The sequence below is a fragment of the Myxocyprinus asiaticus genome, chromosome 21 (genome assembly GCF_019703515.2).
Source record: "Myxocyprinus asiaticus isolate MX2 ecotype Aquarium Trade chromosome 21, UBuf_Myxa_2, whole genome shotgun sequence".
Taxonomy (NCBI): Eukaryota; Metazoa; Chordata; class Actinopteri; order Cypriniformes; family Catostomidae; genus Myxocyprinus; species Myxocyprinus asiaticus.
Window position 1 is genome coordinate 30579325 of NC_059364.1, and position 25387 is coordinate 30604711.

The 25387-nt window shown below is 34.9% G+C and overlaps 1 protein-coding gene across 4 annotated transcripts in view; it reads left to right on the forward strand.

Moving 5' to 3' along the window:
- The first annotated feature begins 3519 nt into the window (after positions 1 to 3519).
- Positions 3520 to 25387, forward strand: part of LOC127412207 (leucine-rich repeat and immunoglobulin-like domain-containing nogo receptor-interacting protein 2) — a 38364-nt gene continuing 16496 nt past the window's right edge. Inside the window, exons 1-3 of one of the 4 annotated variants that reach the window (XM_051648404.1) lie at positions 15070 to 15362; positions 15565 to 15675; positions 15800 to 15998. Coding sequence is in view for 1 of the 4 variants with exons in the window: in XM_051648403.1 (XP_051504363.1) it covers positions 3596 to 3604 (9 nt within the window). In the remaining 3 variants the exon portion in view is untranslated. Of the gene's footprint in view, positions 3605 to 15069; positions 15363 to 15564; positions 15676 to 15799; positions 15999 to 25387 lie in introns of those variants that run through there. The other 3 variants (XM_051648405.1, XM_051648403.1, XM_051648406.1) reach the window with 3 other exon arrangements.

Below are 25387 nucleotides of genomic sequence, written 5' to 3' on the forward strand. Positions count from 1 at the left end.
AATAAGCAATCAGGCATAGATTTGACATTAAAGCCGGCCTGACCTCTGAATACCAGAGTATAGATGGTTATTCGCTGGGCAGGATGCTATTAGGCTAAGTCATGTCTTATTACTTTACATGTTTGTTCTTGCCTCTAGCTACCAGAGAGCATGAACACATCTTCATTGTAAAAGCAGTACTGGCATCTGGCTGGGGTTTTTGCCAAACATTTTTAGCATTTCAGCAGTGGACAGCAATGTAGTGTAATGCAAGTAAACAATACAGTATCTACTGGGATATATAAATACCTAATCAGCAGTGTATATGACACTTCCACAAACATGGGCTTTAAATAATAGGTTTAATTTTAAATAATAATAATAAATAATAATATATATTTTTAAATATATATATATATATATATATATATATATATATATATATATATATATATATATATATATATATATATATATATATATATATTTTTTTTTTTTTTTTTTTTTTTTTTTCAACACATGGTCAGTAACATGAGGTGCTTAACACTTCAGAAATTGATGATTGTCAACCTCAGGAGGTTGAATACATATTTTTATTTGAACTATTTTGCCTTTTTTATAGCCCTGTTACCAAAAGATGGGACATGTCTAAATATAATTTAAAATGCTGATTTGTGTGCTAGCTATTTGGGGTGAAATGTTGGTTTGTAGTTATTGCTAAACTAAAAAACAAAATTCTGATAATATTGGGTAACAGGTTCGAATGCTTGAGCTTGACAAATGCAGTCAACACAACAATATTTGTAAAAATGTAGAGAGGATCCAAATTATGTTAGTTCTTGGGTGTCACACTTTGGAAAGGAAATAAAGAAATTTTTTCATATTTTTTGTGCGTGCGTGCGTGTGTGTGTGTGTGTGTGTGTGTGTGGGTGGGGGGGGGGTCATCTGGTAATACGGTGGCAAACAAAATTTAGCACATAGAGCTAAATATAAAATGTTTGGTATTTAAAATTAGATTACAACTATCTGTTTTTACTACAGTGAATATTGAAGTTAACTGAACAGAATATGTCAAAATTATTATGGCATTGCAGTAGTATGATTTTAATTGTTGGATACAGTCTAAAACCACCAAGTTGGGACAGGCCAAAACCATCAGAGGTTTTAAGCTACAATGAAAAAAGGGAAAGCAGCTCTATTGAAAATACTAAATTGTGTAAAGTCCAAGTGATATTCAACACTGTCATCAAAAAATGATATGATCACAATGCTATGAAATGTTCAAATGGATTCAGACTTTTAATGGATGGTGTCCACTCAATGTGATTTTTACTGCTTGCTCAGTTAACTTATTTCAAATGAGCTAATGCAACACAATTCTTTATCATTTGGACTCAACTGAATTTCAATGTGTACAATCCAAATATGTTCACTTAATCCAGTTGTGTTGGGACTATGTGAATAATATTTGTTGCATCAATGTATTGCTGAAACGGAGCAGAGGATTTCTAGTTCCCAGCATGCTTTGCATGGGACTGGATTGTGAGAGTAAATTTGAAAATGAAGTGTTATTTTAATGTATTATACGCTAAATGAAACAAGTAAGAGACTTGTTAGTGTTTAATATTCTGTTATGTTGGGATTTAGAGGAGTTTCTGTCATGTTGAATTTATGTAGAGGTTACCATTGTGGAGAAGAGTGGAGCTAATGGTTATGTCGAGGTTAGATACAATACTAGTCAAGTAATTTTATTTATATAGTACTTTTCACAACACACATAATTTCAAAGCAGCTTTACCAAATAAAATCATACATTAACAGAAAATAAAACTGTAATGTCTATAAAGTCTTATTGTCATCATTGTGTAGTTTTATTAAATATGATTGTAATTGGTGTGTAAAAATGAATAGTTAAATAAGAACTGTATTAAGAACCCCAGTGAGCAACTGAAGGCGACTGTGGCAAGGAACACAAAACTCCATGTTGGTTAATGGAGAAAAATAACCTTGGGAGAAACCAGGCTCACTGTGGGGGCCAGTTCCCCTCTGGCTAAACAGCATTAGTATAATGCCAATATTACTTAATTATATGTAGTGAAAGTCATGGTTTAAAATGAGTAAAATAAGCGTTAAGGTCCAGTGTTTAAAAAAAATAAATAAATTTATGAACTGTAAGGTGAATGACTAATGTCTTTGAAGTTCATCCTGGATTAACTGCAGAAGTTCACATAAATGCAATTGTCCTTTGTTAGTTGGCTGATGAAGGCTTTTGTTGGCAATTAATTGATAGTCTATGTATTACATTTTAAGAGTGTAGTCCATCAATAGACAAAGGTGATGCAGGCAGAGATCAATGAGGTGCATCACAGTTCAACCAGCAGGTCATTTCGTCCAAGTCCAAGGTTCAGGCAATGGCATATGATGTATCCCATGTCTTATGGTTGGAGTTGGCATCAGTTCATCCCTTGAGGTCCATCGTAATAGACTGAAGTGATGTCTGGCTGGCACCAGCTGCAGTTTGTCGTCATCACACGTAGCAGTGGAGTCCAACATCAAGCAGGAATGGAGCTGGATCTGGTCGTCTCTGGTAATGAATCCTGAGGTTGAGCGAGGAGTTAATAATATTAGGTTCTGAGATTACATGGAATATCTCTTTTAAGAGCTTAGTTGGTATTAGATCTAACATACGTTGTGGCTTTTGGTGTTTCAATAAGTTTTGTTAGCTCTTCATGACCTATGACAGCAAAGGATTGAAGTTGCTTGTGAGGACACTGTTTTATGAGGTGCTGTGACAGATGATTGCATAATTCCAATTTTATTTCTGATGATTAAAATTTTGTTAGTAAAGAAATTCATGAAGTCATTACTATTAATAATAAAAAAATCAGTGTGTATTGCTTTTCTTATGAAGAAAATTCTGAGAGATTATTAGTGTAATGATTGTTTGGGGATCTGTAAATTCTCAGCAGCACTATATTTACACAGTCCAAAAAAAAAAAATATATATATATATATATATATATATATATATATATATATATATATATGCTAATTTAAGAGGTGGGTAGTAAATTAAAATTCTCATTTATTCACCCTCATGCCATCCCAGATGTATGATTTCCTTTTTTCTGCAGAACACAGATTATGATATTTAGAAGAATTTCTCAGCTCCTTTGATCCATACAATGCAAGTGAATGGGTGCCAAAATTGTGATGCTCCAAAAAGCACATAAATGAATCATAAAAGTAATCCATACGACTCCAGTAGTTACATCCAAATCTTCAGAAGTGATATGATAGGTGTGGATGAGAAATAGATAAATATTTAAGTAATTTTTTGCTGGAAGTTCTTCCCCCACCCCAGTAGGGGGTGATTTGCAGAGAAGAATGTAAATCACCAAAAACAAAAGAAGAAGAATTTGAAAGTGAACTGTTTCTCATCCACACCTATCACATCATTTCTGAAGATATTGATTTAACCACTGGAGTCTTATGGATTACTTTTATGCTAATTTACGTGATTTTGATCTTTAAAATATTGGCACCCATTCACTTGCATTATATGGATCAAAGGAGCTGAGAAATTCTTCTCAAAATCTTCATTTGAGTTCAGCAGATGTCAGAGGTGGGTAGTAACGTGCTACATTTACTCCATTACATTTACTTGAGTAACTTTTTGGGAAAAAAATTACTTTGAGTAGGTTTAAAAGTGGGTACTTTTTACTCTCACTCAAGTAAATTAATAATGAATTTTTTTTACTTTTACTTCATTACAATGGGCAGCGTTCCTGTCATTACATTACTGGGTTTAATTTTAATTAATGCGTAATTTATTGAGAGATTACTGAATGGGACTTTTACAAGAGCGGAAGTTCACACAGCTGCGTGCGCTGTCAAAGATTGTCACTCAAGTCCATCATTGCTGCAGCATCAAGCTCTTCAAAGTGAAACACTTTCTTCGCTCCGCACAGTGAAAAAAGAATAGTTTCGTCATGCAACACCATTTTACACCAAGTGAAGCGGATATTTGAAGATTAAAATTGAAGCTCCAACTTAAGGCAGCACTCTGAGGTAAGTCATGACTTTAATGTTAACGTGGGCATTTCTGTGTCATGGTAATGGTCATTTTCTGGGTGATTCTGTAAATATGGGCTCATGTGACATCAGTTTTTAAGTGTACATTTTAAAATCTGCAGCAATATATCAGTGCGCTTTGTCCTGCATCCTGCATGTCATTATACGCATTTACGCATTTACCCCATGCCCTCACGGGGATATTGGAAACTATCGCAACTTCTTTGGGCTGATTAACTGTAGAAATCCATTTAAACATCCATGTTAAGTGTAAATGCTTTTTGCTCTACCAAACATGTAATTGACAACTGGAGCGCAAACAGACTGCATTTCTCTGCGTGGTGCCCTACGCAGGCTGCGTACTCTGTGTTTAGGGAGCGGCGGTATTATGTACAGAACTAATGATCTAAATTCTTTCGACACTGAAAACTGTAACCGCACTGAACAAACAACTAAAAGCTATGAAATAGCGAAAGTAGACATTAATAAAGCATGATCTTGCTTTGGTTTTTATTTCAGCATTATATATAATGTCCCTGTGGAACATTGTTCATGTTTTCACTGTAATATTTACCAGAAAAGTTTCAAAACCTCTTTTCTCATTGACAAATTTATCCAGATCTGACAAGAGCCCTTAAAGGGATAGAAAATTCTCTCATCATTTATTCACACTCATGCCATCACAGAACTCAAATGAAGATTTTAAGAAGATTTTCTCAGCTCCTTTGATCCATATAATGCAAGTGAATGGGTGCCAACTTTTTAAAGCTCAAAATCACATAAGTTAGCATAAAAGTAATCCATAAGACTCCAGTGGTTAAATCAATATCTTCAGAAGCGTTGTGATAGGTGTGGATGAGAAACAGTTCACTTTCAAATTCTTCTTCTTTTGTTTTTGGTGATTCACATTCTTCTCTGCATATCGCCCCCTACTGGGCTGGGAGAAAAACTTCTAGCAAAAAATTGACTTAAATATTGATCTGTTTCTCATCCACACCTATCATATCACTTCTGAAGATTTGGATTTAACTACTGGAGTTATATGGATTACTTTATTATGACTATGATTCCTTTATGTGCTTTTTGGAGCATCACAATATTGGCACCCATTCACTTGCATTGTATGGATCAAAGGAGCTGAGAAATTCTTCTAAAAATCATAATTTGTGTTCTGCAGAAGAAAGAAAGTCATACATCTGAGATGGCATGAGGGTAAGTAAATGATGAGACTATTCATTTTTAGGTGAACTTCCCCTTTAAAGTGATAGCTCAGCCATAATTTAATATTCCGTCATCTTTTCCCTCATGATGTTCCAAACCAGTGTGACCCTTTGTATTCTGTGGAACACAAAATTAAACAGAATGTTAGGGACAGACAGTCTCGTCATCATTCACTTTCAAAATATAGTGAAAAAAAAACACATTCACTGAAAGAAAATGGTGACCAAGGCTAACATTCTAATATCTCCTTATTGTGTTGCATGGAAGAAAGAAAGTCATACGGGTTTGGAACAACATGATTATGAATGATGACAGAATTTCCATTAATAATAATAATAAAAATAATAATTCTGTAATACATTTTAAATGTGTATTATGGAATGGAATGTAGGGAGTTAACGTCCATAATATCTTTCGTGAAAGTAACGAGTTACTCACTACTTGAGTACTCTTAATTGGATACTTTCTTACTCTTACTCAAGTAATTATTTATGTTAGTACTTTTACTTCTACTTGAGTAATTCTTTTTTTTATTGTTCTTTTACTTGAGTACAGTTTTTGGCTACTCAACCCACCTCTAGCTAATGTGTTTGTTGCTAGCTAGTAACAAGCTGCAAGGTTCAATAGAGTTATTTGAACAGGTAATTTAGGTTTATGCTAAACAGAGCCTACATTTTAATTTAATGTTAAAGGAACTCATTTTCATTATGTGGAATGTCCACAATTGAATTAATTAAAACTAAATAAATAAAAATAAAAAAATCAGTGTACTTTTCATGCTAGGTGGGTAACACTTAGCAAAGAGGTTGTATTTGTTAACATTAATAAATGTCTTAGGAATCATGAACTGACAATGAATAATATACAGTATTTTTACAGCATTTATATAATATTAGTTAATTTTATGAAAACACAATTGTTCATTGTTAGTTCATGTGAGATAAGACATTAACTAATGCTAACATACAGTATACAACTTTTAATTTTAAAAGTGTATTAGTATTTGTAGAAATTAACATTAACCAAGATTATGTAGTTAACTAATGTTAACGGATACACCCATATTATAAAAAGTTTGCCTTATATGTTAAATATAATGCTAATGCTTATAAAAAGCCTTGGGACACCGAAGTGTACTTTATTAATGGAAAGTGCCACAAACAGTATACACTAATAAACACTATTCACAATATTCACAATAGTTGACATTTTATATCTGTTCTAACTGGAAATTAAGGTGTAGATTTAGTTGTGTTCTGTACATGCTTAGATAATTGTCACTGACAATTTACAGTTTGCACTGCCAATAAACTAAATGTGAAAGTAATATACTTGATAAATGTTGAGGAAAGGTGGTGAGATACAGATCTGGCAATATTAATGACCACAAGATGGAGACTCAACCTTTACTTTGTCTCTGCCAATCAGACCCCCTCACTGTCTTGAAGAGTTCACATCTTTATCTCTAGCCATAGTGATTACTTGCTACTGTTCACAGAATTTTAGTGGCTGTTCTATATATTCAAAAGAATCATATGTTTCTGTTGATGTCTGCTGAAATTTAAAACCACAATATTTTGGGCAGAAACCTGAAAACCTGTCTTGATAATGTCCTGGTCACATTGACCCCAAATCAATACAAAAAATCTTAAATTATATTTTGAATAAAGAAAATGAAGCAACACTTCTCATTATTTTAATGCAGTCGGACATTTTACTTTTACTATTCCCATTGTTTTCAATGATAGTTCTCATTACCATAACACATTTATTTATTTATTATTATTTATTTTTTTTGGCAGATGCTATTTGCACTCTGGTGTTTATTGTGTTTATTTAGAGTCCCAAAGACACACTACTCCAACCCCTACCCCTAAACCTAACCCTAACCTTCCTTTACAAAAATTAACAATGGTTTTACTACAGTAACCATAGTATCTCCATGGTATTTTGCAGTAAAATCATAGTAACCACAAAATTAAACATGATTACTATATAAACACCATATCACTGTAGTAACACCATTGTTAATGGCATCAAATCTATGGTTTCAGTCAAAAAAACAAAAAACAAACAAAAAAACATGCTTACTATAATATTACTATATTAAAACTACCTTTATATACATTTTTATGTATTATTACATGTAGTACTTATGAAATATTAATAGAGGAGACAGGAAACAGAGTGGGGGGAAAAAAGAGTGGGACAAACGTGGAATCGAACCCAGGTCAAAAAGGCACAGTTATTACACACCACGCCACTGAAAAAACACAGTGCAGTTTGTAGAATAATTTCCACACTTCCAACAGACTATTGGGGTGCAAATAGCTGCGCTGTGTGGCAGGTGTTATTTGCAGTTTACTTTATTACAGTTCAAAAGATGGTGCTGTACAATTTTTTTTTTTTTTATTAATTAAAAAAAGCAATACAAAGGGAGTACTACTATGATGTATAAATACTTTACCATTTAAATAATAGGCCTGTATCATTAATACCACAATGACCATCTTTTTTCTGCATTGCGGTAATGAGAATTGGGCAGTAAAATGTGAATAACTGTCATGAAAATAATGTTACGAAGTAAATATCTTAATAGCCCTAAAATAGGTTTAATTTCCTATATGAAAAATATCATTTCTTATTAGTTTCTTTTGGCATAAAATAGAACAGGACATTTTCTTGACAGGTTTCGGATTAATCTCCCCCATTTGCCTGAGGTAAAAATGTTATTCATACATTTATTTATTTATTTATTTAACATATGCTTCTCAAATTCAGTTATGAATGCTACCCCTATTTACAAATGTTCAATTATTTAAATGTAATATTGAATGGTCAAACCTTTACATTCCACTGCCTTACATAAATCACAAATGAAAGGTTTATATAAGTGTGGATTTTTATGTTTTTGGCCTTGTTCTTCAGATTTATTTTGTACTCCCCAATAATTATTCAATTTTCTAAAGTGTCTTGCTCAATATTGGAGCACAGCAGGACCCCTCAAATGCTTTCCCCGGCTGTGTTATTAGAGTGCTGACAGATGGGTTTCTATTTCTTCTATGAGGCAAGAGGTGAGAAACCGAATTGTCCACATCTCGGAAACTGCACTCTGTCACACACACTGCTAAGTGTGTTTCAGTGGATAGGATTGCTTGTGGCAGGAGTCCCTTGAGGACTCTTTTTGTGATGCGCTCGGATGGTTTCCCATGGCAACCGACTGGCCAGTGAGAGGCTACAAATGGAGTGTGTGTGAGAGTTGAGGAAGCCTTTAAGTGTGTTCTGTTCACACTTAAACTCTGACATGCAAAGCTGCACGATTCTCACTCATTTTTCTTGCATGACATACGTGTGAATAGAGACGTTAATGAATGCATCTCACTCCAGTCTCCTTTTTCTTTGTGTCAAAGTAAGCCATCACGTCTCAGAGTCTCTATATGTTTCTTTCAAACAAAGACGCTTCAAATGATAACACATTAAAAGAAACATCAAAGTGTCTTCTACATAATAGATTGGTTGCTTTTACAGTTTTTTACTTTACAATGTTCCATTGTTAATTCATACAGAATGCACAACAATTGTCTCTTCAAATGTTGTCATTTCAGTGCATGAAGCTGTTGGTGCTTGCTTAATTATTGTTAGTGAATTCAATCATCTGTCTGTGGGGACATGCAGGGTGAAAGTGATTTTAAAAACGTTCATCAAAGCTACAATCCTTAGTACCATCTTCACACCTAATTATATTTGTCTTTGGCCACGTACCCCGCTAACAGGGAACGTTCTCAGAACTTTGGCTAATGTTCTGTAAATGTTCTTTCAAAGTTACAAACAAATGTTCTTGCAACATTAAGAACATTCTTACAATGTTATATGTCTTTGATAAACATTCTCAAAACATTTCAAAAGTATAGCCACAAGATGAAAACAATGTGTGTTCACATGATTTAAGTGTGATAAAACTGCTTATTAACCATTTCTGGTTAGAGTAAAATTATATCCAAATTAACAACATTGTTGCCATGACGACGTAACGCTGTAAACTCTGTAATCCCTGTTAATGATGATTTAAACAACTTTACAGCTCATATAATACATGTGTTTTAACAGAAGAATAAATGTAAATGCTTTTATAAAATTATAAGCTTCACCCTCCAAAATTGGGACCCATTCACTGTGCCTCACTGTAACCATGATTTTTGCTTTTTTTTTTTTTTAAGGAAAGGAGGAATGAGTCAAAATAATTTTTTGTGATAATCAACAATATGGCACACATACTGTCAATTGAGCTTAACTTGTATTGAACCCGGAATATTCCTTTAAATGTTCCTATATTGAAAAATATATATATCCACAATTTTTATTGCAACTTTTTTTTTTTGAGGCAAACCAACATAGATTTGCCAATGTTGTTAAAAAAATTAAAAAATAAAAAATAAAAAAATTTGACTGACATAAAATACTTTTTGTTGGTTGAATTTGTATTATTATTATTTTCTTTTTTATTTTATTTTTTGTCTATACACACTGCAAAGTTTTGGGAGTGACTCCTGCATGTCAATACGGGAGTAAATCCACAAATGTATTGTTCCATTTTTGAATACACGAGTCACTCCTAAACTTGCAGTGGTTAACCTAATTGTTCTGGTGCCTTATGGCAGTGAACAATAAACATGGATGCCAGTGGTCTTACCCGCATTTAGCTATTTAGCTATATGTTTACTTTTAATCAAAGTAATATTAGCCACAAGAGACATCTTATCATCTGCCATTTTTTTTTTAAAATGCTCGTTTAGCTGCTACTTTTAAACAGAGTGCTCTCTCTGAACCATAATATATGGGTTCTCTCTAGATAACTAGACTGGTGGGCTCAACTACAGTGGACACAGACTGGTGTCAAAAATGTGCAAATGAGTCAAGACACGTACCTCTGTCTCCTTGATTTGCTAGCAACGCTCATGGAGAAGAGAGACACACTCTCATACTAGCTGTCAGTGTCTTAAAGAGAGAAGCGCCTCTGGATTAGCAACTAGTTGCTCATTTTGGTTCTGTACACATGACTGCAAAGATAGCTGAAAATGTCTCTTAGAAACTTTGGGCATTTTTCTTGAGAAAGAAAGTATGCATGCAGACCATTGAGTGAAATGTGTAGTATTCTTTCAAGAACTGGACCAAGAGAGAGGAAACATGTGTTGCCATGCTGCAGTAATTTCTGATAGAACAGCTGCACAAAAGTGAGTACGTTGCATATGACAGCTTCAGATTTGGTGCGGGCAGAAGAAAATTTGGGATCATACAAATTCTTGATCAATTTCGCAGTGCAGTCAGCCGACCGAAAACTATGGCCGTACACAACAGAATGATAAGCAAAAAGTCATTCACTTGCGTGCACCTTGTCAGATTCAGAACTTTGCTTCACAAAAAAATCGCAAACGCTTGGTGTGGCACACTTACTTTTAGCAGCATCCACATGCTTTTTTGTATGAACAGGTTGCGCAATGTCAGTGCGGACTCTATGGGCAATAGAAAAGCGAGCTCCACAAATCTCACACCTCACTTTACTAGGCTCTGTCTGTGACTCCTTTTTTAGAAATGTAAACTCTTTTTGAAGATCCTCATTAAATGTACATGCACTCTTCCTTGACATTTTTCCAGCTGCAATTTCATCTGTGTTCTTTCAATCTGACTTTTCAATCAATTCACTAACTGGACATCTGTTGATTGTGATTGGATAGTTTAATCCAATCATGTACTTCAAATAACACGGTGTGATTTTATTGGTTTTACAAGTCCTATCCATGGCTACATTTGATTAGAATACTCACGTGACTGAGAAAGCCACATAGGCGAATTTTAGGAGAGGGGAAATATGGGACAAAACACAGTTTTTTTTCAGAATAAGTCGAGACACTAGAAAAAGTGCTTGAATACAGGACTGTCCTGGGAAAAACGGGACGTCTGGCCATCCTAGGTGTATGGTTAATATAATATGCATTCCTGTTGACTGTATTCAATCATTTACAACTTGCTTTTGGCACCACTCTGTGGACATTCACACGTTCCCATACATTCAACAACACTTCCAGCTTCCGCCGTTGGGGGTAGTGCTTCGAATTTCGATAAGAGCAGGATGATTTCACCTATCACCAAAATTCACAGTGTGATCAATCTAGAGCGACCAGTACGTTCTTCAAATTTCCTCATTTTGTTCTTGTAACACAGCTTCACAAACAGAAGGGAAGGAGAACACAGGGAAGCAGGTTTTCCAGGCTCAGGTAGGACTTTTAATTGGCCACTTCAGTGCTTTACAACTTCACAAACTCATCAGCTTCACAGGCACGTAGTCACTTAAACACATCAGCTTCACAAACATAACAGATTAAACGTAACAGCTTCAGGAACACCATGGCCTTCCTTGTGCCAGACTCTCTCTCCGCTCTGCTGGTGGCGAGGCTGCTTATATGCCACTCTCCCCATGCTCACTGGAATTAGAAACAGGTGGTAAACATAATCTAGCTCAGGTGCAAACGCCCTTACCACTTGACCACACCCCCGCTGCCACAGATCTCCATGAATGAAACATTCACACGGGTTTGAAACGACATGCGAGTGATTTAACTCAAGCACTCAAAACAGGAGTATTTAGATGCAGTGTGTATGTGGCCTTCTTCTCCCTGTTCCTACACTCTGTCTATCCCCAGGGGTGCTGACCTTTACTGTTTACAACACACCAAACACAAACACGTGTTTGTATTCATGGGAAAGAGGCAAACACTTATACACATAAAAAAGGCAACACAGTTGGCACTTTGCCCGCACTTGCTGTATGTACCAAACAGAATATGATTGCCTTTGGTCTTTGGCCCTTTTTCTATTACTGTAATGTGGTTTAAAGCCTGGCCTGTCTAAGCTTCAGTGTAATTCTCTCCGTTAAATCAGGCTGGAGGCTTTGTGTGTATGGGATTCCAGCTCCTGGAATGTGCAATCACAGTGAGCTTTCATCTCTTTGATATCAGATCAGCATGACAGGATCAGATGATGGAGCTCTACAATTACAGCTGCACCTTTGAAAACACATTTGGCATTCCACAGAGCACATGCTGCATACATTTATGCCCCAGATACAGTTGTCTAACTAGTTACTATCAGATCATATATATCAAGGCTTCTTTTATACAGCTGACGGCCTATTCAATCAATTATTTTCTTGTTAGAAGCACTTAAAGGGACAGTTCACCCAAAAATGTCGTAATTTACTAACTGTCATGTCTTTCAAAACCTGTACGACTTTCTTTCTTCAATGGAACAGAAAATTAATTATTTATTGTAGAAGTTCCAAGTTACTTTTTTATATACAGTGAAAGTTAATGGTGACCACAGTTGCCTGTCAAGCAAGATTTTCATTGAATAACAACTTAAATTTAATTCTACTCCTCACACTAATCATATGGCTTGGAATACTTGGAATATAGACCTTTTCAAAGCATGTTCTATAGTTTTGGTTGTCAAACACATTCAAAACAACAACGAGAGGTGCTTTATTCATTGTGACTTGTTGCAGTAACTTTAACATGGTTGTCATAAAATGTCAACATTAAAATTTGGACCATGTTGTTTGGGGGCTGGATGCCTGTAACTAACGGAAATGAACGTGTTTAGATTTCCGAAAAATAAAATACAAATAGATGCATGGACTGCAGCAGTGAAGCTATGGCTGGATATGTACAGTACTAATGACTGTAGGATATAGCACATATTTTATCTCTGGTAAGAGAACAACATTTTTGCCAATTAAGTTTGATAGGTAGAGTTGATTATTTCTTTAAGTTTACATGCACTGAAAGTGATCTTATAGGTCGCTACTATCATAAGTCACACACTTGCATTGCTAACAGCTTCATTGATTATACTGAGAGCGATTAAATATTCCTGACATTTCTGCCAAGGAAATAAAAGCATCTAAACAACGATATGCTTTCATCATCTCTCTCGTGTAGATGCAACAAGGTACATGTCACTTCAGGTAAACGTTTGATGTCCTTTAAGAAATGTTGTTGCCTCAATGTATTATTTAAAGATCTGGTAATGAAACCTCATTGTTTATTTTCAGTTTTTACATGTATCTTATTTATTCAATTTTAACTAGACTCAAAAGAACGCACTAGTCATTGTGTTTTGACAATTCTGGGTTATAAAAAATGCCACTACCGAAAAATGCTTCAGAACTATACATGCATAGTAGCATTGTAATTCCCATCCACTTTCATTATATAGAAGAGTGCAGCTTGGACATTCTACTTAAAGGAATATTCCAGGTTCAATTCAAGTTGAGCTCTATCTACAGCATTTGTGGCATAATAATAATTTTGTCTGGTACCTACTTTGCTTTAAAAATAAAAAGCACAAATCAAGGTTACAGTGAGAAACTTACAATGGAAGTGAATGGGGCCAATTTTCGGAAGGTTTAAAGGCAGAAAAGTGAAGCTTATAAATTTATAAATGCACTTACATTAATTCTTCTATTAAAACTCATGTATTATTTGAGCTGTAAAGTTCAATCATCTTTTTTACAGTCGTTTTAGGGTTTAAGGGTTTGTTGACATCGTCATGGCAATGAAGTTGTAAAATTGGCTATAATTATACACAGAAAAGGTACGTGATTTATCACACTAAAATCATGTTAAAATGTGTATTGTTTACATCTTGTGACTATACTTTTCAAACATTGAGTATTTTAACATATACGTATTGGCCTCATTCACTTCCATTGTAAGTGCCTCACTGGAACTCACATTTTAGCTTTTTTTTTTAAGAAAAGGAGGGACGAGTCGAAATTAATTTTTGTGGTAATAAACTTTATGCCACAAATGCTGTTGATTGAGCTTAACTTGTATTAAACCCGGAACATTCCTTTGACATCTCTTTTGTGCTAAATGGAAGAAAGAAAGCCGAATGGGTTTAGAACGACATGAAGGTGAGTAAATGATGACAGAATTTTCATTTTTGAATAAACTAACGCATTAAAACTGATGGAGGATGGTTTAATTACAAGACCCACTACTGTGTCCAATATGGCTGACTGTAGGTTCCTTTGTTTAGTAAGTAGAAAGAACAGCCTGCTGTACCCCAATGGTAGGTAATTGTCCTCTACACTATGTTAATATGAATTAGACGTTGCATTTCATGTTACCTAAAATATCGTGGTGAGATTTGCCCTCCACCCGGTCCTATTAGTAGGGTTTCACATTTAAGCTCACATTGCATCCTTGCTGGACAGGGCAAGATGTGCTATGTAATCTTAGAGAAGGCAGCAGGTTTAAGGCATTTGGCTGCAGCTATTTTAATCTGAAGGCTAGAGCATTAAGTTAGATGCACAATAGCGCTGTAGAGGGGCCTCCCTCAGGGTTAGCCAGTTACACTATTAAAGCTCTGGAGGAGACAGAGAAAATATGTGCATGCAAATTGACACGGGTGCCTTTGTGCTGTGTTTTTTTTTTTTTTTTTTGGCTGGTTATTAGTGCACGGGCTAATTCTTTTCTGTGAAAACTGAATAAAAAGTGTGGTGTAGTCTGTTTGTACATCTTAGGGCTTTCCTTGAGCTACTCTCTCTCTCTCACACTCTGTCATTCACCCTACATTCCCTTCATGGTTGAATATCTCCATGACGACCCCATCCTCTGTCTCCCTCTTTTTCTCTTCTCTTCTGCTCTCACTCTCTCTCTTTCTAGTGTGCGTCATACAGATGAAAAGTGCCTAATCCCCTTGTGGAACTCAGTCTAACTGACACACATCCAGAATCCCTGCATGCTTCTCTTTTGGTAAGACGTCACTTACACGGGCACGTCACTCTCTACTAGTGAGCTTGGCTTTACCGCGGGAAACAACGGATAGAGAAGGCAAGAAAGAGAGGGAGGGTGGAGATAAACGCTTATTGTTCTTGAGCAGCCTGAAACTGGAGGTGTGGTATCTGCCGGGCGTTGTCGTGGAGACAGAGTGCTGGCTGCTCGCTGTTCCTTCTTCCTCTTAGCCGATCACTCAGACTCTGATCACAAGGAGGCTGATCCTTATGGCATCTAGAGCAGCAGCCACAGGTAACCAGCAGACATTGAGCACATCAGCATGCAAGACTACCTGTGCCTTTAAGTGTGTGTGTATGAGTTAGGATTACTGTTTTAAACAGAGAAACTGAGTGTAGTGCATGTAAAACTAAAAGAAATACCTATATGTGCTTTATTTTTGGACGTGTGAAAGACAAAGTGTGCATGCATTTAAAACACTCTTTGTGTGTTGCAGGTAGGAACGCATCAGAGGTGTGTATGTGTGTGCATTGTGACTCATAAAAGGGAAAGTGGTGATGTATTCTGCCAGGGGTTTTGGAGAGAGCTGCTGCGCTTTAGTGGAGAGGTGGGCAGAAAGAAATTTGATTTTTCATCAGCAAACTGTGTGGGTGGTACAGCTAAGTGTGTCAGTAGTTCACTTTGTCTGTGATGGTCAGGTGTCAATGTCAATGCGCTCATTCTTCTCTCAGTGGACGCAAGACACTGCGATTCGCTCTCCTTTGGCGTTCAAGACAGAGGCTTTAGACAGTGATGGATGCTGTTCCAGGGTAAAGAGCAAAAAGTCTGGATTTCAGGGATGGAGAGGGACAGGTTTGGTCTGTCAAGCAATAAAGAGGATAGAGACCTGCCTTCCATTCTGGAGAGACAGACCGAGCTTTGACTGAATAAGTAAGTGACTTACAGAATTAATTAGTGTGTCAGGGTGTGATTCGCACATTTGCATTTTAAGCTAACCAAAGTGTGTCATCAAACTGTAGGAATAAGAGCACTATTATTTGGTTTAAATCCTGTTAGGGTAAAATATGAACTCAGCAGATCTCCCAGATATGGAATTCCATTTTCAGATCCATTAGGGGCTGAAGGAGGGAAAAAACAGAGAGAAAGACATTGAGGAAATGGACCTGGCAAGTTGATGTGAGGCTTTTTAGGTTTGTTGCTAGGTAAGCTTCTTTTCTGTTGTAGGAGAGATCTAGGGAGCATCAGATAATTACAAATAAAAAGTATTAAGAAAGATTTTGATTTGGCTTGTAAGTCTGACTGTAAGTCATAACTTCTCATTAAAATTGGTACCATTGATGGTGGGGGATATTTCATACTTGTTGAGCTTCAATGGTACACTGTAAACCCTCATAAGTTTGCAGAACTCAAACATTTTGAGGGAATCAATTAAGTGTTAAGTTAATAAACTCCCAAGTTTAAGTTATTAGAACTTTCAGGTTTTGGTTTTGTAATACATATGCTTGTTAATTGCCCTTAACTTGAAATATTGAGTAAGCTAACTCATACATTTCAATGGTAATTAAATTTAAGTTTAACACTTTGGCTGGAATTAAGATGACTATGTAAGCTCAACTTAAATTCTTCAAGTGGAGGGAACCTAACTAGCTAGTACTAGCTAGAATAAGCTAGTGAATACTAGCATGCTGAATGCATGTTAATTGGAAACACTATGCTTTAATTAGCATAGCGGATTCTCAATGAGTAAAGCAATATACTGTAGCTCAAGCTCCCCTTTTCAACATAAAGGTATCCCCCAAAGACTTTAACTATGCAGAAACTCTTCTAAATAACACATAAAACATTTAACACTAACAAGTATCCTTACAAACTTGCCTGCAATTTTCAAATAATTCTGAAGACCTTGATTAGCTGGTTCTGATGTGTTTGATTAGGGTTGGACCTAAATTTGGCAGGACAGTGGCCCTCCAGGAGGGGAATTATATAGCCCTGTTCTATGATATATAAATTCCATCATAAACAGAGTGCAAATGACTTTAAATTTTTTTAAACATCCCATCTAGATTTCATTTACAAATAAATTCACCATTAGGTCTTTCTTAGAGAAAGTTTATTCTTACAGGAGTGTTAGGGTGCATGTGGGCTGTGGGGGTTAGGAAAAACTGTACCAATAAATCCATGAATGAAAGGAGTTGAGTGTAAGTGTCACTGGATGTGTGAGTGTGTAATGTGATTTTTGAGAGTGCAAATGGATGTGTGAAAATGGAGGTCACTGCTATTCTGAGAAAAAGTTTGGAACATGGCTTTGAATGTGAACACTCAACCTATCGGGAACGCAATTACAAGATCATTATAAACATGGCAAAGTGCTTTGTCTATGTATTAAATATACTGTGAACTAAAACCCTCACACCTACTGATGTATAGCCTCATAATTTATGTCCGAACTAATTAAATTTTACAACCACATCATGAGTAACATCACTCCCCAGAGGTTTAAATTCAGGAGGAAAAAAAATCAGTGTTTCACATCTTTACTGTTTTCTAATCAAGCCTGAGGGGAAATGTTCTTTAATGTAATATTAATATAATTACCATGTAATTATAATGTGATAATTGTAGCAGGAATTTCACTGGGCTTAAAAGCTTAATCTCTGCTTTGTTAGCCCTGTAAACTAAGCCAACAGGTCTGTATTGATATTGTAGTGCTACTGCTTTTATTTTCCTGATGCTTTGTACCAACTGGACCATAAAATCAAGTGATTCTCTCTTCTTCTTCTTTTTTTAAGTAAAGCAAAATGGTTTTCTGTAGATTAGTCCTGCCAGATTTCATGCAAGCCACTAGACTGCTTTCAGAGAATTTCAGTAAAGCCACAAGAATTGAAAGGTACATTTTAAAAGATTGCTCAGTGAATATGTGTAAATACCAAAGACATAACATTCCAATACTTTCTGTTTGAAGTGTTTTCAGATGAATGCCAAAATACATTTACATCAACATATTTCTTATATACCTTTTAACTAATTAGAACGTGCATTGAACAGTTACAATTCATTTTCAGCAGGTTGCAAAAGATCTGAATAAAGAATAAAGCCATGAAGGCAATTTAGAAAGTGGCAACAGGAACATAGTGCCTACTGAGAATGTATTGTTGTCTGTTGATAATTGGAGTTAGTCTTTATTTTATTTTTTCCATTTTTTTTTTTATCTTGAACAGTTAATTGGAAGTATACTTCAAAGAAAGGCACGTTTACGCTCGGGGTAAAGTAGCATTAAGTTGGTAGTTTTATATGTTTGGGATGTTATTCCACTATTGAGATGTTTTTGATGTATAGGTGGACACCTCTCTCTGTAGTGAAAGGCAGCTCAGCCTCAGCAAACTTCTGCTTCAGGGTAGTGCAGGGTTACTATGATATTAAGTTGAAGTAATTGAGAACTAGTGTCAAGCAATGTAAAACCTTCAGTCCCCAGGGGTTTTTAAAGTTTGAGTCTGTGCTGCCCATACTAATAACGCTGACAGTTCAGCTGTTGGTTTGATTAAAAAAATTGCAAGCTGCCACTAGGTTTACTAATTAGACACACTAGTGATAACAGTCTGCAATATATGCAGAGGACATATGGGGAGGATTTACAGTCTACAGATGACTCCAGGTGTTTCTTTCATGGAACACAATATTTTCTTCCTTAAAAATCCACCTTATGCATTTCTTGGATGAAAGAAGGCAGTAAGAGTTTAGAGCGACATAAAGGTGAGGAAATGATGAAAGAATTATCATTTTAGCTAGGTTATCCCTTTTAAAGGTTGATTTTAGGTCAGAGTACTTTGAGTTTCTTCTTTGAAATAGGACGGTTGTAAACAGCCCACTGAGCTATAAATATCAACAATTTATCCCACTTGAGATATTATCACTGTAGGTAACACTTTACAATAAAGTTCCATTTGTTAATATTAGTTAAAAACATTAGTTTAACTAACAATGAACATTACGTTTACAGCATTTTTAAATCTTTGTTAATGTTAATTTCAACATACTGTATATTAATACATTTTTTAATTCAAAAGCTGTTTATGTTTACATTAGTTAATGAACTATGAACTAGCAATGAAAAACTGTATTTTTATTAACTAACATTTTCAAAGATTAATAAATGCATTTTTTTTTTCATAATATCTAATGCATTAACTAATGTTAATGAACGAAATCTTACTGTAACAAGAGGTTTCACATATCTCACATATTTCATGAGAGGTTTCACATATCTCACATATACTTGATAAGCTGACTAATATTCACAATTAGACAGATTCATTATCCTACCTGATATAAGATACATGAAAAAATCTCCTCTAAATCTTGTACAACTAATCAAGTGTTTGTGCTTTTTAATTAGGCTTCCTTTCAATGTGCAAATAGCTTTGCGTCAACTCCACTAGCCCTGGTGGCCTTCAGGAGCTTCCTGAATGTCCTCTAAGGAGACAGCATGCAAGAAGGCTTTTTTACTAAATGTATTTCCTCCACGAATGCTGTGAGTCATCTTTGAATGACTAGTTTTCAAACTTTCAGTATTTCTAAATGGAGAATTAATAATTCTACTGTATATATGAGCTGACAATTGCATCTTTCACTTAATAAATTCTTGCCTGGTCTAACAGTAAACAAATGCCACCATGGTTCAACCGTAAATCTGCATGCAGTTCACACACTCGGTGTCACTAACCACTGAGGTGGCACACTGTAATTGTTAATATATTTGTTTCAGTGACTGCTGTAGCTTTACGCAACGCTACACAGGAAAATAAGGTCATATATTTGTTCATCCTTCTCACTTGTTTGCTTGTTTGGGGACAAACAGTTCTCAAAGAGCTGAAGCCTGATAAGTATCTCACTAATCTGCATTATGTGCATGAATTAGCATATATCAGGCAACAAACTAAATATGCATGTGGATAGATGTGTGGCTGTGTCAGTCATGTCTGGATGTGAGAGTTTGTGAACGTTTGGCCAAGGAATCTGTTCAGACAAGTCGCTGTGAAACTTATGTGCATGGCAATTGCCAAGCAATATCACTTAGTAGACTCAGTTTAATTACTTTATTTTAAAAAGTCTTGTATCACCCTGAAGGGGTTTATTTTTTGATAACGACAGACTGACTGTACACTGAAAACCCTAATAAGTTTACTTTACTTAATTAACTGAGTAAACTTGTTCCCTCAATTGAATTGTGTAATGGCGTCTCCAAAACTTGTGTAATTAAGTTCAATTAACTTGGAGATCATATAGAATGAACTGAACTTTTTAAGTTAAGGTAACTAGATGCAAGTAGACTTAACTCAGATTTGCTATTTAAATGTAGTTGTTTCCACTTAATTATTTTTATTGAATGGACTCAAATTTAACCGATTATAGGTCAGTCATGAAATAAACTTATTTCCCTACAGAAATGCATATATGCATATAATGATATAAACAATTTCAGTTAATCTAAATAAACAATTCAAAATGCATTTTAACAGACTGCACACTGCAGAAATATATGCAGGTAGGAGAAAATTCTCTGAACTAATTCTGTAATAAAAACACCAGAAACAGTTTTTATTTATAAATGAAACTATTCATTCAAAATATCTTTTAAATTCGGCCAGAACTTGCCATCATCAAGATTCAACACCACTTACTGTATGACCTCAAAAAAGACAAATGACAAATTTTGACAAATGTCCCCAACTTATTTTCAGTCAATACATCCAATGGGTTGAAAGGCAACTTTCGCTCTTCCTGCTCCAAAGCATTGATGGCATCTGCTCCTATCTGTGCTTGGTCAAGCTCCTCTTCCTAAATGCATAGACAATTTCCATTGTATTTATTTGCACAATTAAATATCCTCAAAATCAATAATTACAGAGTAAAAAGAAAAGTGATGCTTAGAGGGATAGTTCACCCAAAAATAAAAATAATCTAATTTAACCACCATGCCATCCCAGATGTGTAGGACTTTCTTATTTTGAACACAAACAAAGATTTTTAGAAGAATATCTCAGCTCTGTTGGTACATTCAATGCAAGTGAATGGTGGTCAAAAAGCACATTAAGGTGGCAAAAAAATAATCCATATGACTCCAGTGGTTGAATCCAGATCTTCAGAAGTGATATGATAAGTGTGGTTGAGAAACAGATCAGTATTTAAGTACTTTTTTATTATCAATCTCCACTTTCACTTTCATATTTGTCTTCTCTTATTTTTGGGGATTCACATTCTTTGTGCATTTCACCACCTACTGGGCAGGGAGGAAAATTCATAGTAAAAATTACTTTAATATTGATCTGTTTCTCACGCACACCTATCATATCACTTCTGAAAATATGGATTAAACCACTGGAGTCGTATTCATATCTTTAATGCCGTATTTATTAATTTTCATTTGAAACACAAAGCTTTTCAACCACTGCACCACATGCATACAATTGATACATTGATATGTTAAAATCTTGCTATATAAATATGAATCATGTCATCCAAATGTGTTTCCTACCTTTTTTTTTTTTTTTTTTTGATTACTCTTCTTTCAGTTATAGTTGTAGACATGCCAGGACTATAATTTAAACGACCCTATCCTGTTAGACAAAATGAGTATAATCGTAACTGACAAGATAAGCTACATGTATGGCTAATTTACATTTAAGATTCATGACGAGACCATTTTCAACCACTGCAAATCCTGCTACATATTGCAACAGTATTATACTTATAATGTGACACTTTGTTTTACAAACCAACTTTCACATGTTGATATCAGGGTGTCTCCTTGGGGCAAACCAAGGAGACATTTATGCACTCTTATGCCATGTCAAACTCATTTGATTTTCTTTATGGATATATGGTGTGTTTCCCCATACAATGCAAGTCAATGAGGTTAAAAACTTTCAAGATGCAGCAGCAGTGTTATCCATATGACTTGAGTGGAAATGTTGGTTTGTGTTCCACAGAAGACAGAAAGTCGTACGAGTTTGAGAAGGCATAAGGGGTCAGAAGATCAAATGCCAAGAGAAATAGCAGTTTTGGGTGAACTACTAAAATCATTTGATTAAGCTGAAAAGTGAACATAAACAAACACTCAGCTAATGTAAGCTGGTTTCCCTTTAAGATGAAGGGCTTCAAAGAGACATTTGGATATTTGCATTAAAACATTTAGAAAAGTGATTTATTTGTTGAAATTACCTGTTGCTTGCTGAGTTTCTGCGATGCGAGTGAGTTGCAGCTGCCGCATGAGGAAGGGCCCTGAGCAGCGGTTACAGATGAAGAGCCTCTTGTGAAAAAATACATGCTTTACATATACACATCTAATTAGCCTCATGCAGACACACATTCATTATACTGTAGAAAATTGATAGCAAAAATAAAATACTGATTTACATTATGTTTAAAGTAATTTACCTTTGAACTTTTTGGCAAAACCTTGCATTGTCCACAAGCACTCCAGTCCCAAATATGCTTGCAATTCAATCACTGATCATGTGGTTTCCCATGGAATCTTAAAAAATTAGGTTGAGTTTACTAAACTGCAGATTAATGTCACTTCACTGAAAATAATTAGCAAAGTTTCTTCATTATTGTGAGTACAGCCTAATCTTAATATCTTGTGTCACAAATATAGTGTTTAATTAATGAAAGTTGACAACATTACATTCTCAGTAATATCTGTTTATATTTATTGAGCAATATTTGCTGAAGTGGGGAATCATTTTTTTTTTCAGTCACTATTTGCAACAAAACAACATAAATAATACAACAAAAGAGCTAAAACGTCTATGAATTCTTAATAACAACTATTTAAATTCCCCCATATGTTCCCTTTGACCAAGGAAACATAATGAAATAATTCAAACGCAAGGCATTGTGGGTATTGCACATAGCCTCAATTTTGTACTCAATAAGTCTATGGATTAAGAAAAATAAGTTCAAGGAACTTAGATATTTGAGATATGAGTCCAAAAGTTGACATTTCAAGTAATGTTTAATTAAGACAACTTGACTTTTCCATCAGTGACAACATTAGGGTTTACAGTGTACATTATACCACTTATGACACCACTACCTACCCAATAAATAAATAAATGGACATGAAATATTGATTTGCGCTGAAATTATGTTATTATGTGAGAAGAAAGAGATCACGAAGTCTCTAGAAATAGCTGAATTCCAACTCCAGTTTGCAACATCTGAGTTCTGTTGGGGATTATTTTGTGAAAATGATCGTATGACTGATTACTATCCCGCTTACAAGACTACTTTCTAAATAAATAAATAAATGGACATGAAACATTGAAGTTGAATTTATTTTATTTGCTTACTTGATAACTTACTAAGATGACTCACGATTACTGGTCTAAAATCACTTGGATGTGTGGTCATTATTCAGAAATATTCTATCAGACTGCTGGATGGCGCTATTGACCAATCAGAATCAAGTATTCCAGAGAGCTGTGTAATAATTAACTATATTATATGGTGGAAGAATTGTGTACTCCAAAAAATATCAATAATAAATGTAACTCTTTATTGAACATTGGTGTATGTTATTAAAGTACTGTTGGCACCGTTTTATAAAACTCACATTGGGCCCTAGAAAATCAATGTAATGCACAGCCTCTCGCTGCTCATTGCTTTAATTTGAATTTAAGTAATTTAAGGGTTTAATTCACTTGTATGGAGGACTTCACAGTGCTGATCAATTCATGCGTTTTGTTTGTGTGTGGCACTGGTTGCAGGACCATTATACAGTCAAGTGCCAATTAAGATTTCATGCCAAAGTCAGTTTGGACCCATAATGGAAATGCACTCAATGAAATAAAAACAGACTGCTCTTAAAAGCACTACCTCTTAGAACAGCTGACATCATCTTGATTCAGTGCACTTGCCAAATAAGGATAGATGCTCTCTTTTACCAGAAAGTAGAAAATGTCCCAATGAGTGAAGACCAGAATCCTCATAAAGAAAAAGAAGACCAAGTTTTGTCATTTCTATGACCTGAAGATATTATTAACCAATGTCATCTATCAAGTAATTAGTGGTACTTTCTCATATCTGGAGTTAGGGATTTGAACATAACTTTTCAAGTATGAAACATTGTGGTGTAACACTATATATTCATATTCCCTATTTAAAGGTATATAAAGTGATCATTACCTCTCATGTTATAAATGCTTAATAACACTTATTCAACATTAGTAACCTATGAAAATGTACCTTAATGTAAAGTAGACACATATGAAGCATTTATTAAGCAGTTGCCAACATTAGAAACTTGTACATAGAAGTTTAGTAAGGTTTAATGGTCCATCAGACCCTTTTTAAAAAATATATGCTGCAAATGGACATGAAGACTTGAAAAGTGTTTTTGCAGAGGACTTTAGCTAACTAGAGTAGGTAGGTTAGGTAACCACTTGGAGTAATACCATTCTTTTGACATCAACATGACAAAGAAAAGTGACAACACAAGTGATTAAATACATTACAGAAATTAAAACACAAAGCGAACTGTAGCAAAGACATTATCCCTCCTTGTAATCACACTATAATAACCTATTTTTGCTGCATTGTGACAATGAATTATGATATGTTATGTGTTTGATTAAAACAGCTATAATAAGTAGGTGTTTATTAACATGTTATTATTGTAGCAATTAAAGTTTAGTTAAAAGTAAGTTTAACTCCTCACTATTTGGCAAGTTGTACATGAAAGTAGTACATGAAAGTTGCCCTTCTGTTCATGTTGTTATAACTGCTTATCAATTTATACATTTATATTCAATATATATTGATTTATAATGCATTTGTAAATGACTTATTAGCCATTAATGAACCTCTTTCTAAACCCTTAAGAAAGGGAACATTAATGTAAAGTGTTACCCATTATGTAACTGAATTCTTCGTATATGAATGAAACCTTAGAGCTTGTGGCTTTTTGAGGATAGATGTACTATTTCTTATCAAAGCAATCTGATTTAAGATATTCACCTGGCAGATGATAAAACAGGTGAAAAAACCCCTAGATTTACATTGAAGAAGGAATCTGAGCCATATAGGAATATCAGAGACTTGGGAGTTGGCTCTTTTGACTTTGGCTAGCAAGGAACCATCTATCAACCACCCAGAACACCCTAGCATTGAGACGACGAGTTTTGCAAGCACCCCTTTCATTTTCTTTAGAAAATGTAAAAAAATAAAATAAAATACAAATGTCTGTTGTGTTTGAAAATAATTAATCAAGCATAAAAGTGATTAGATCTCCTTTATAAATCAAAGGAAAATAATTATAA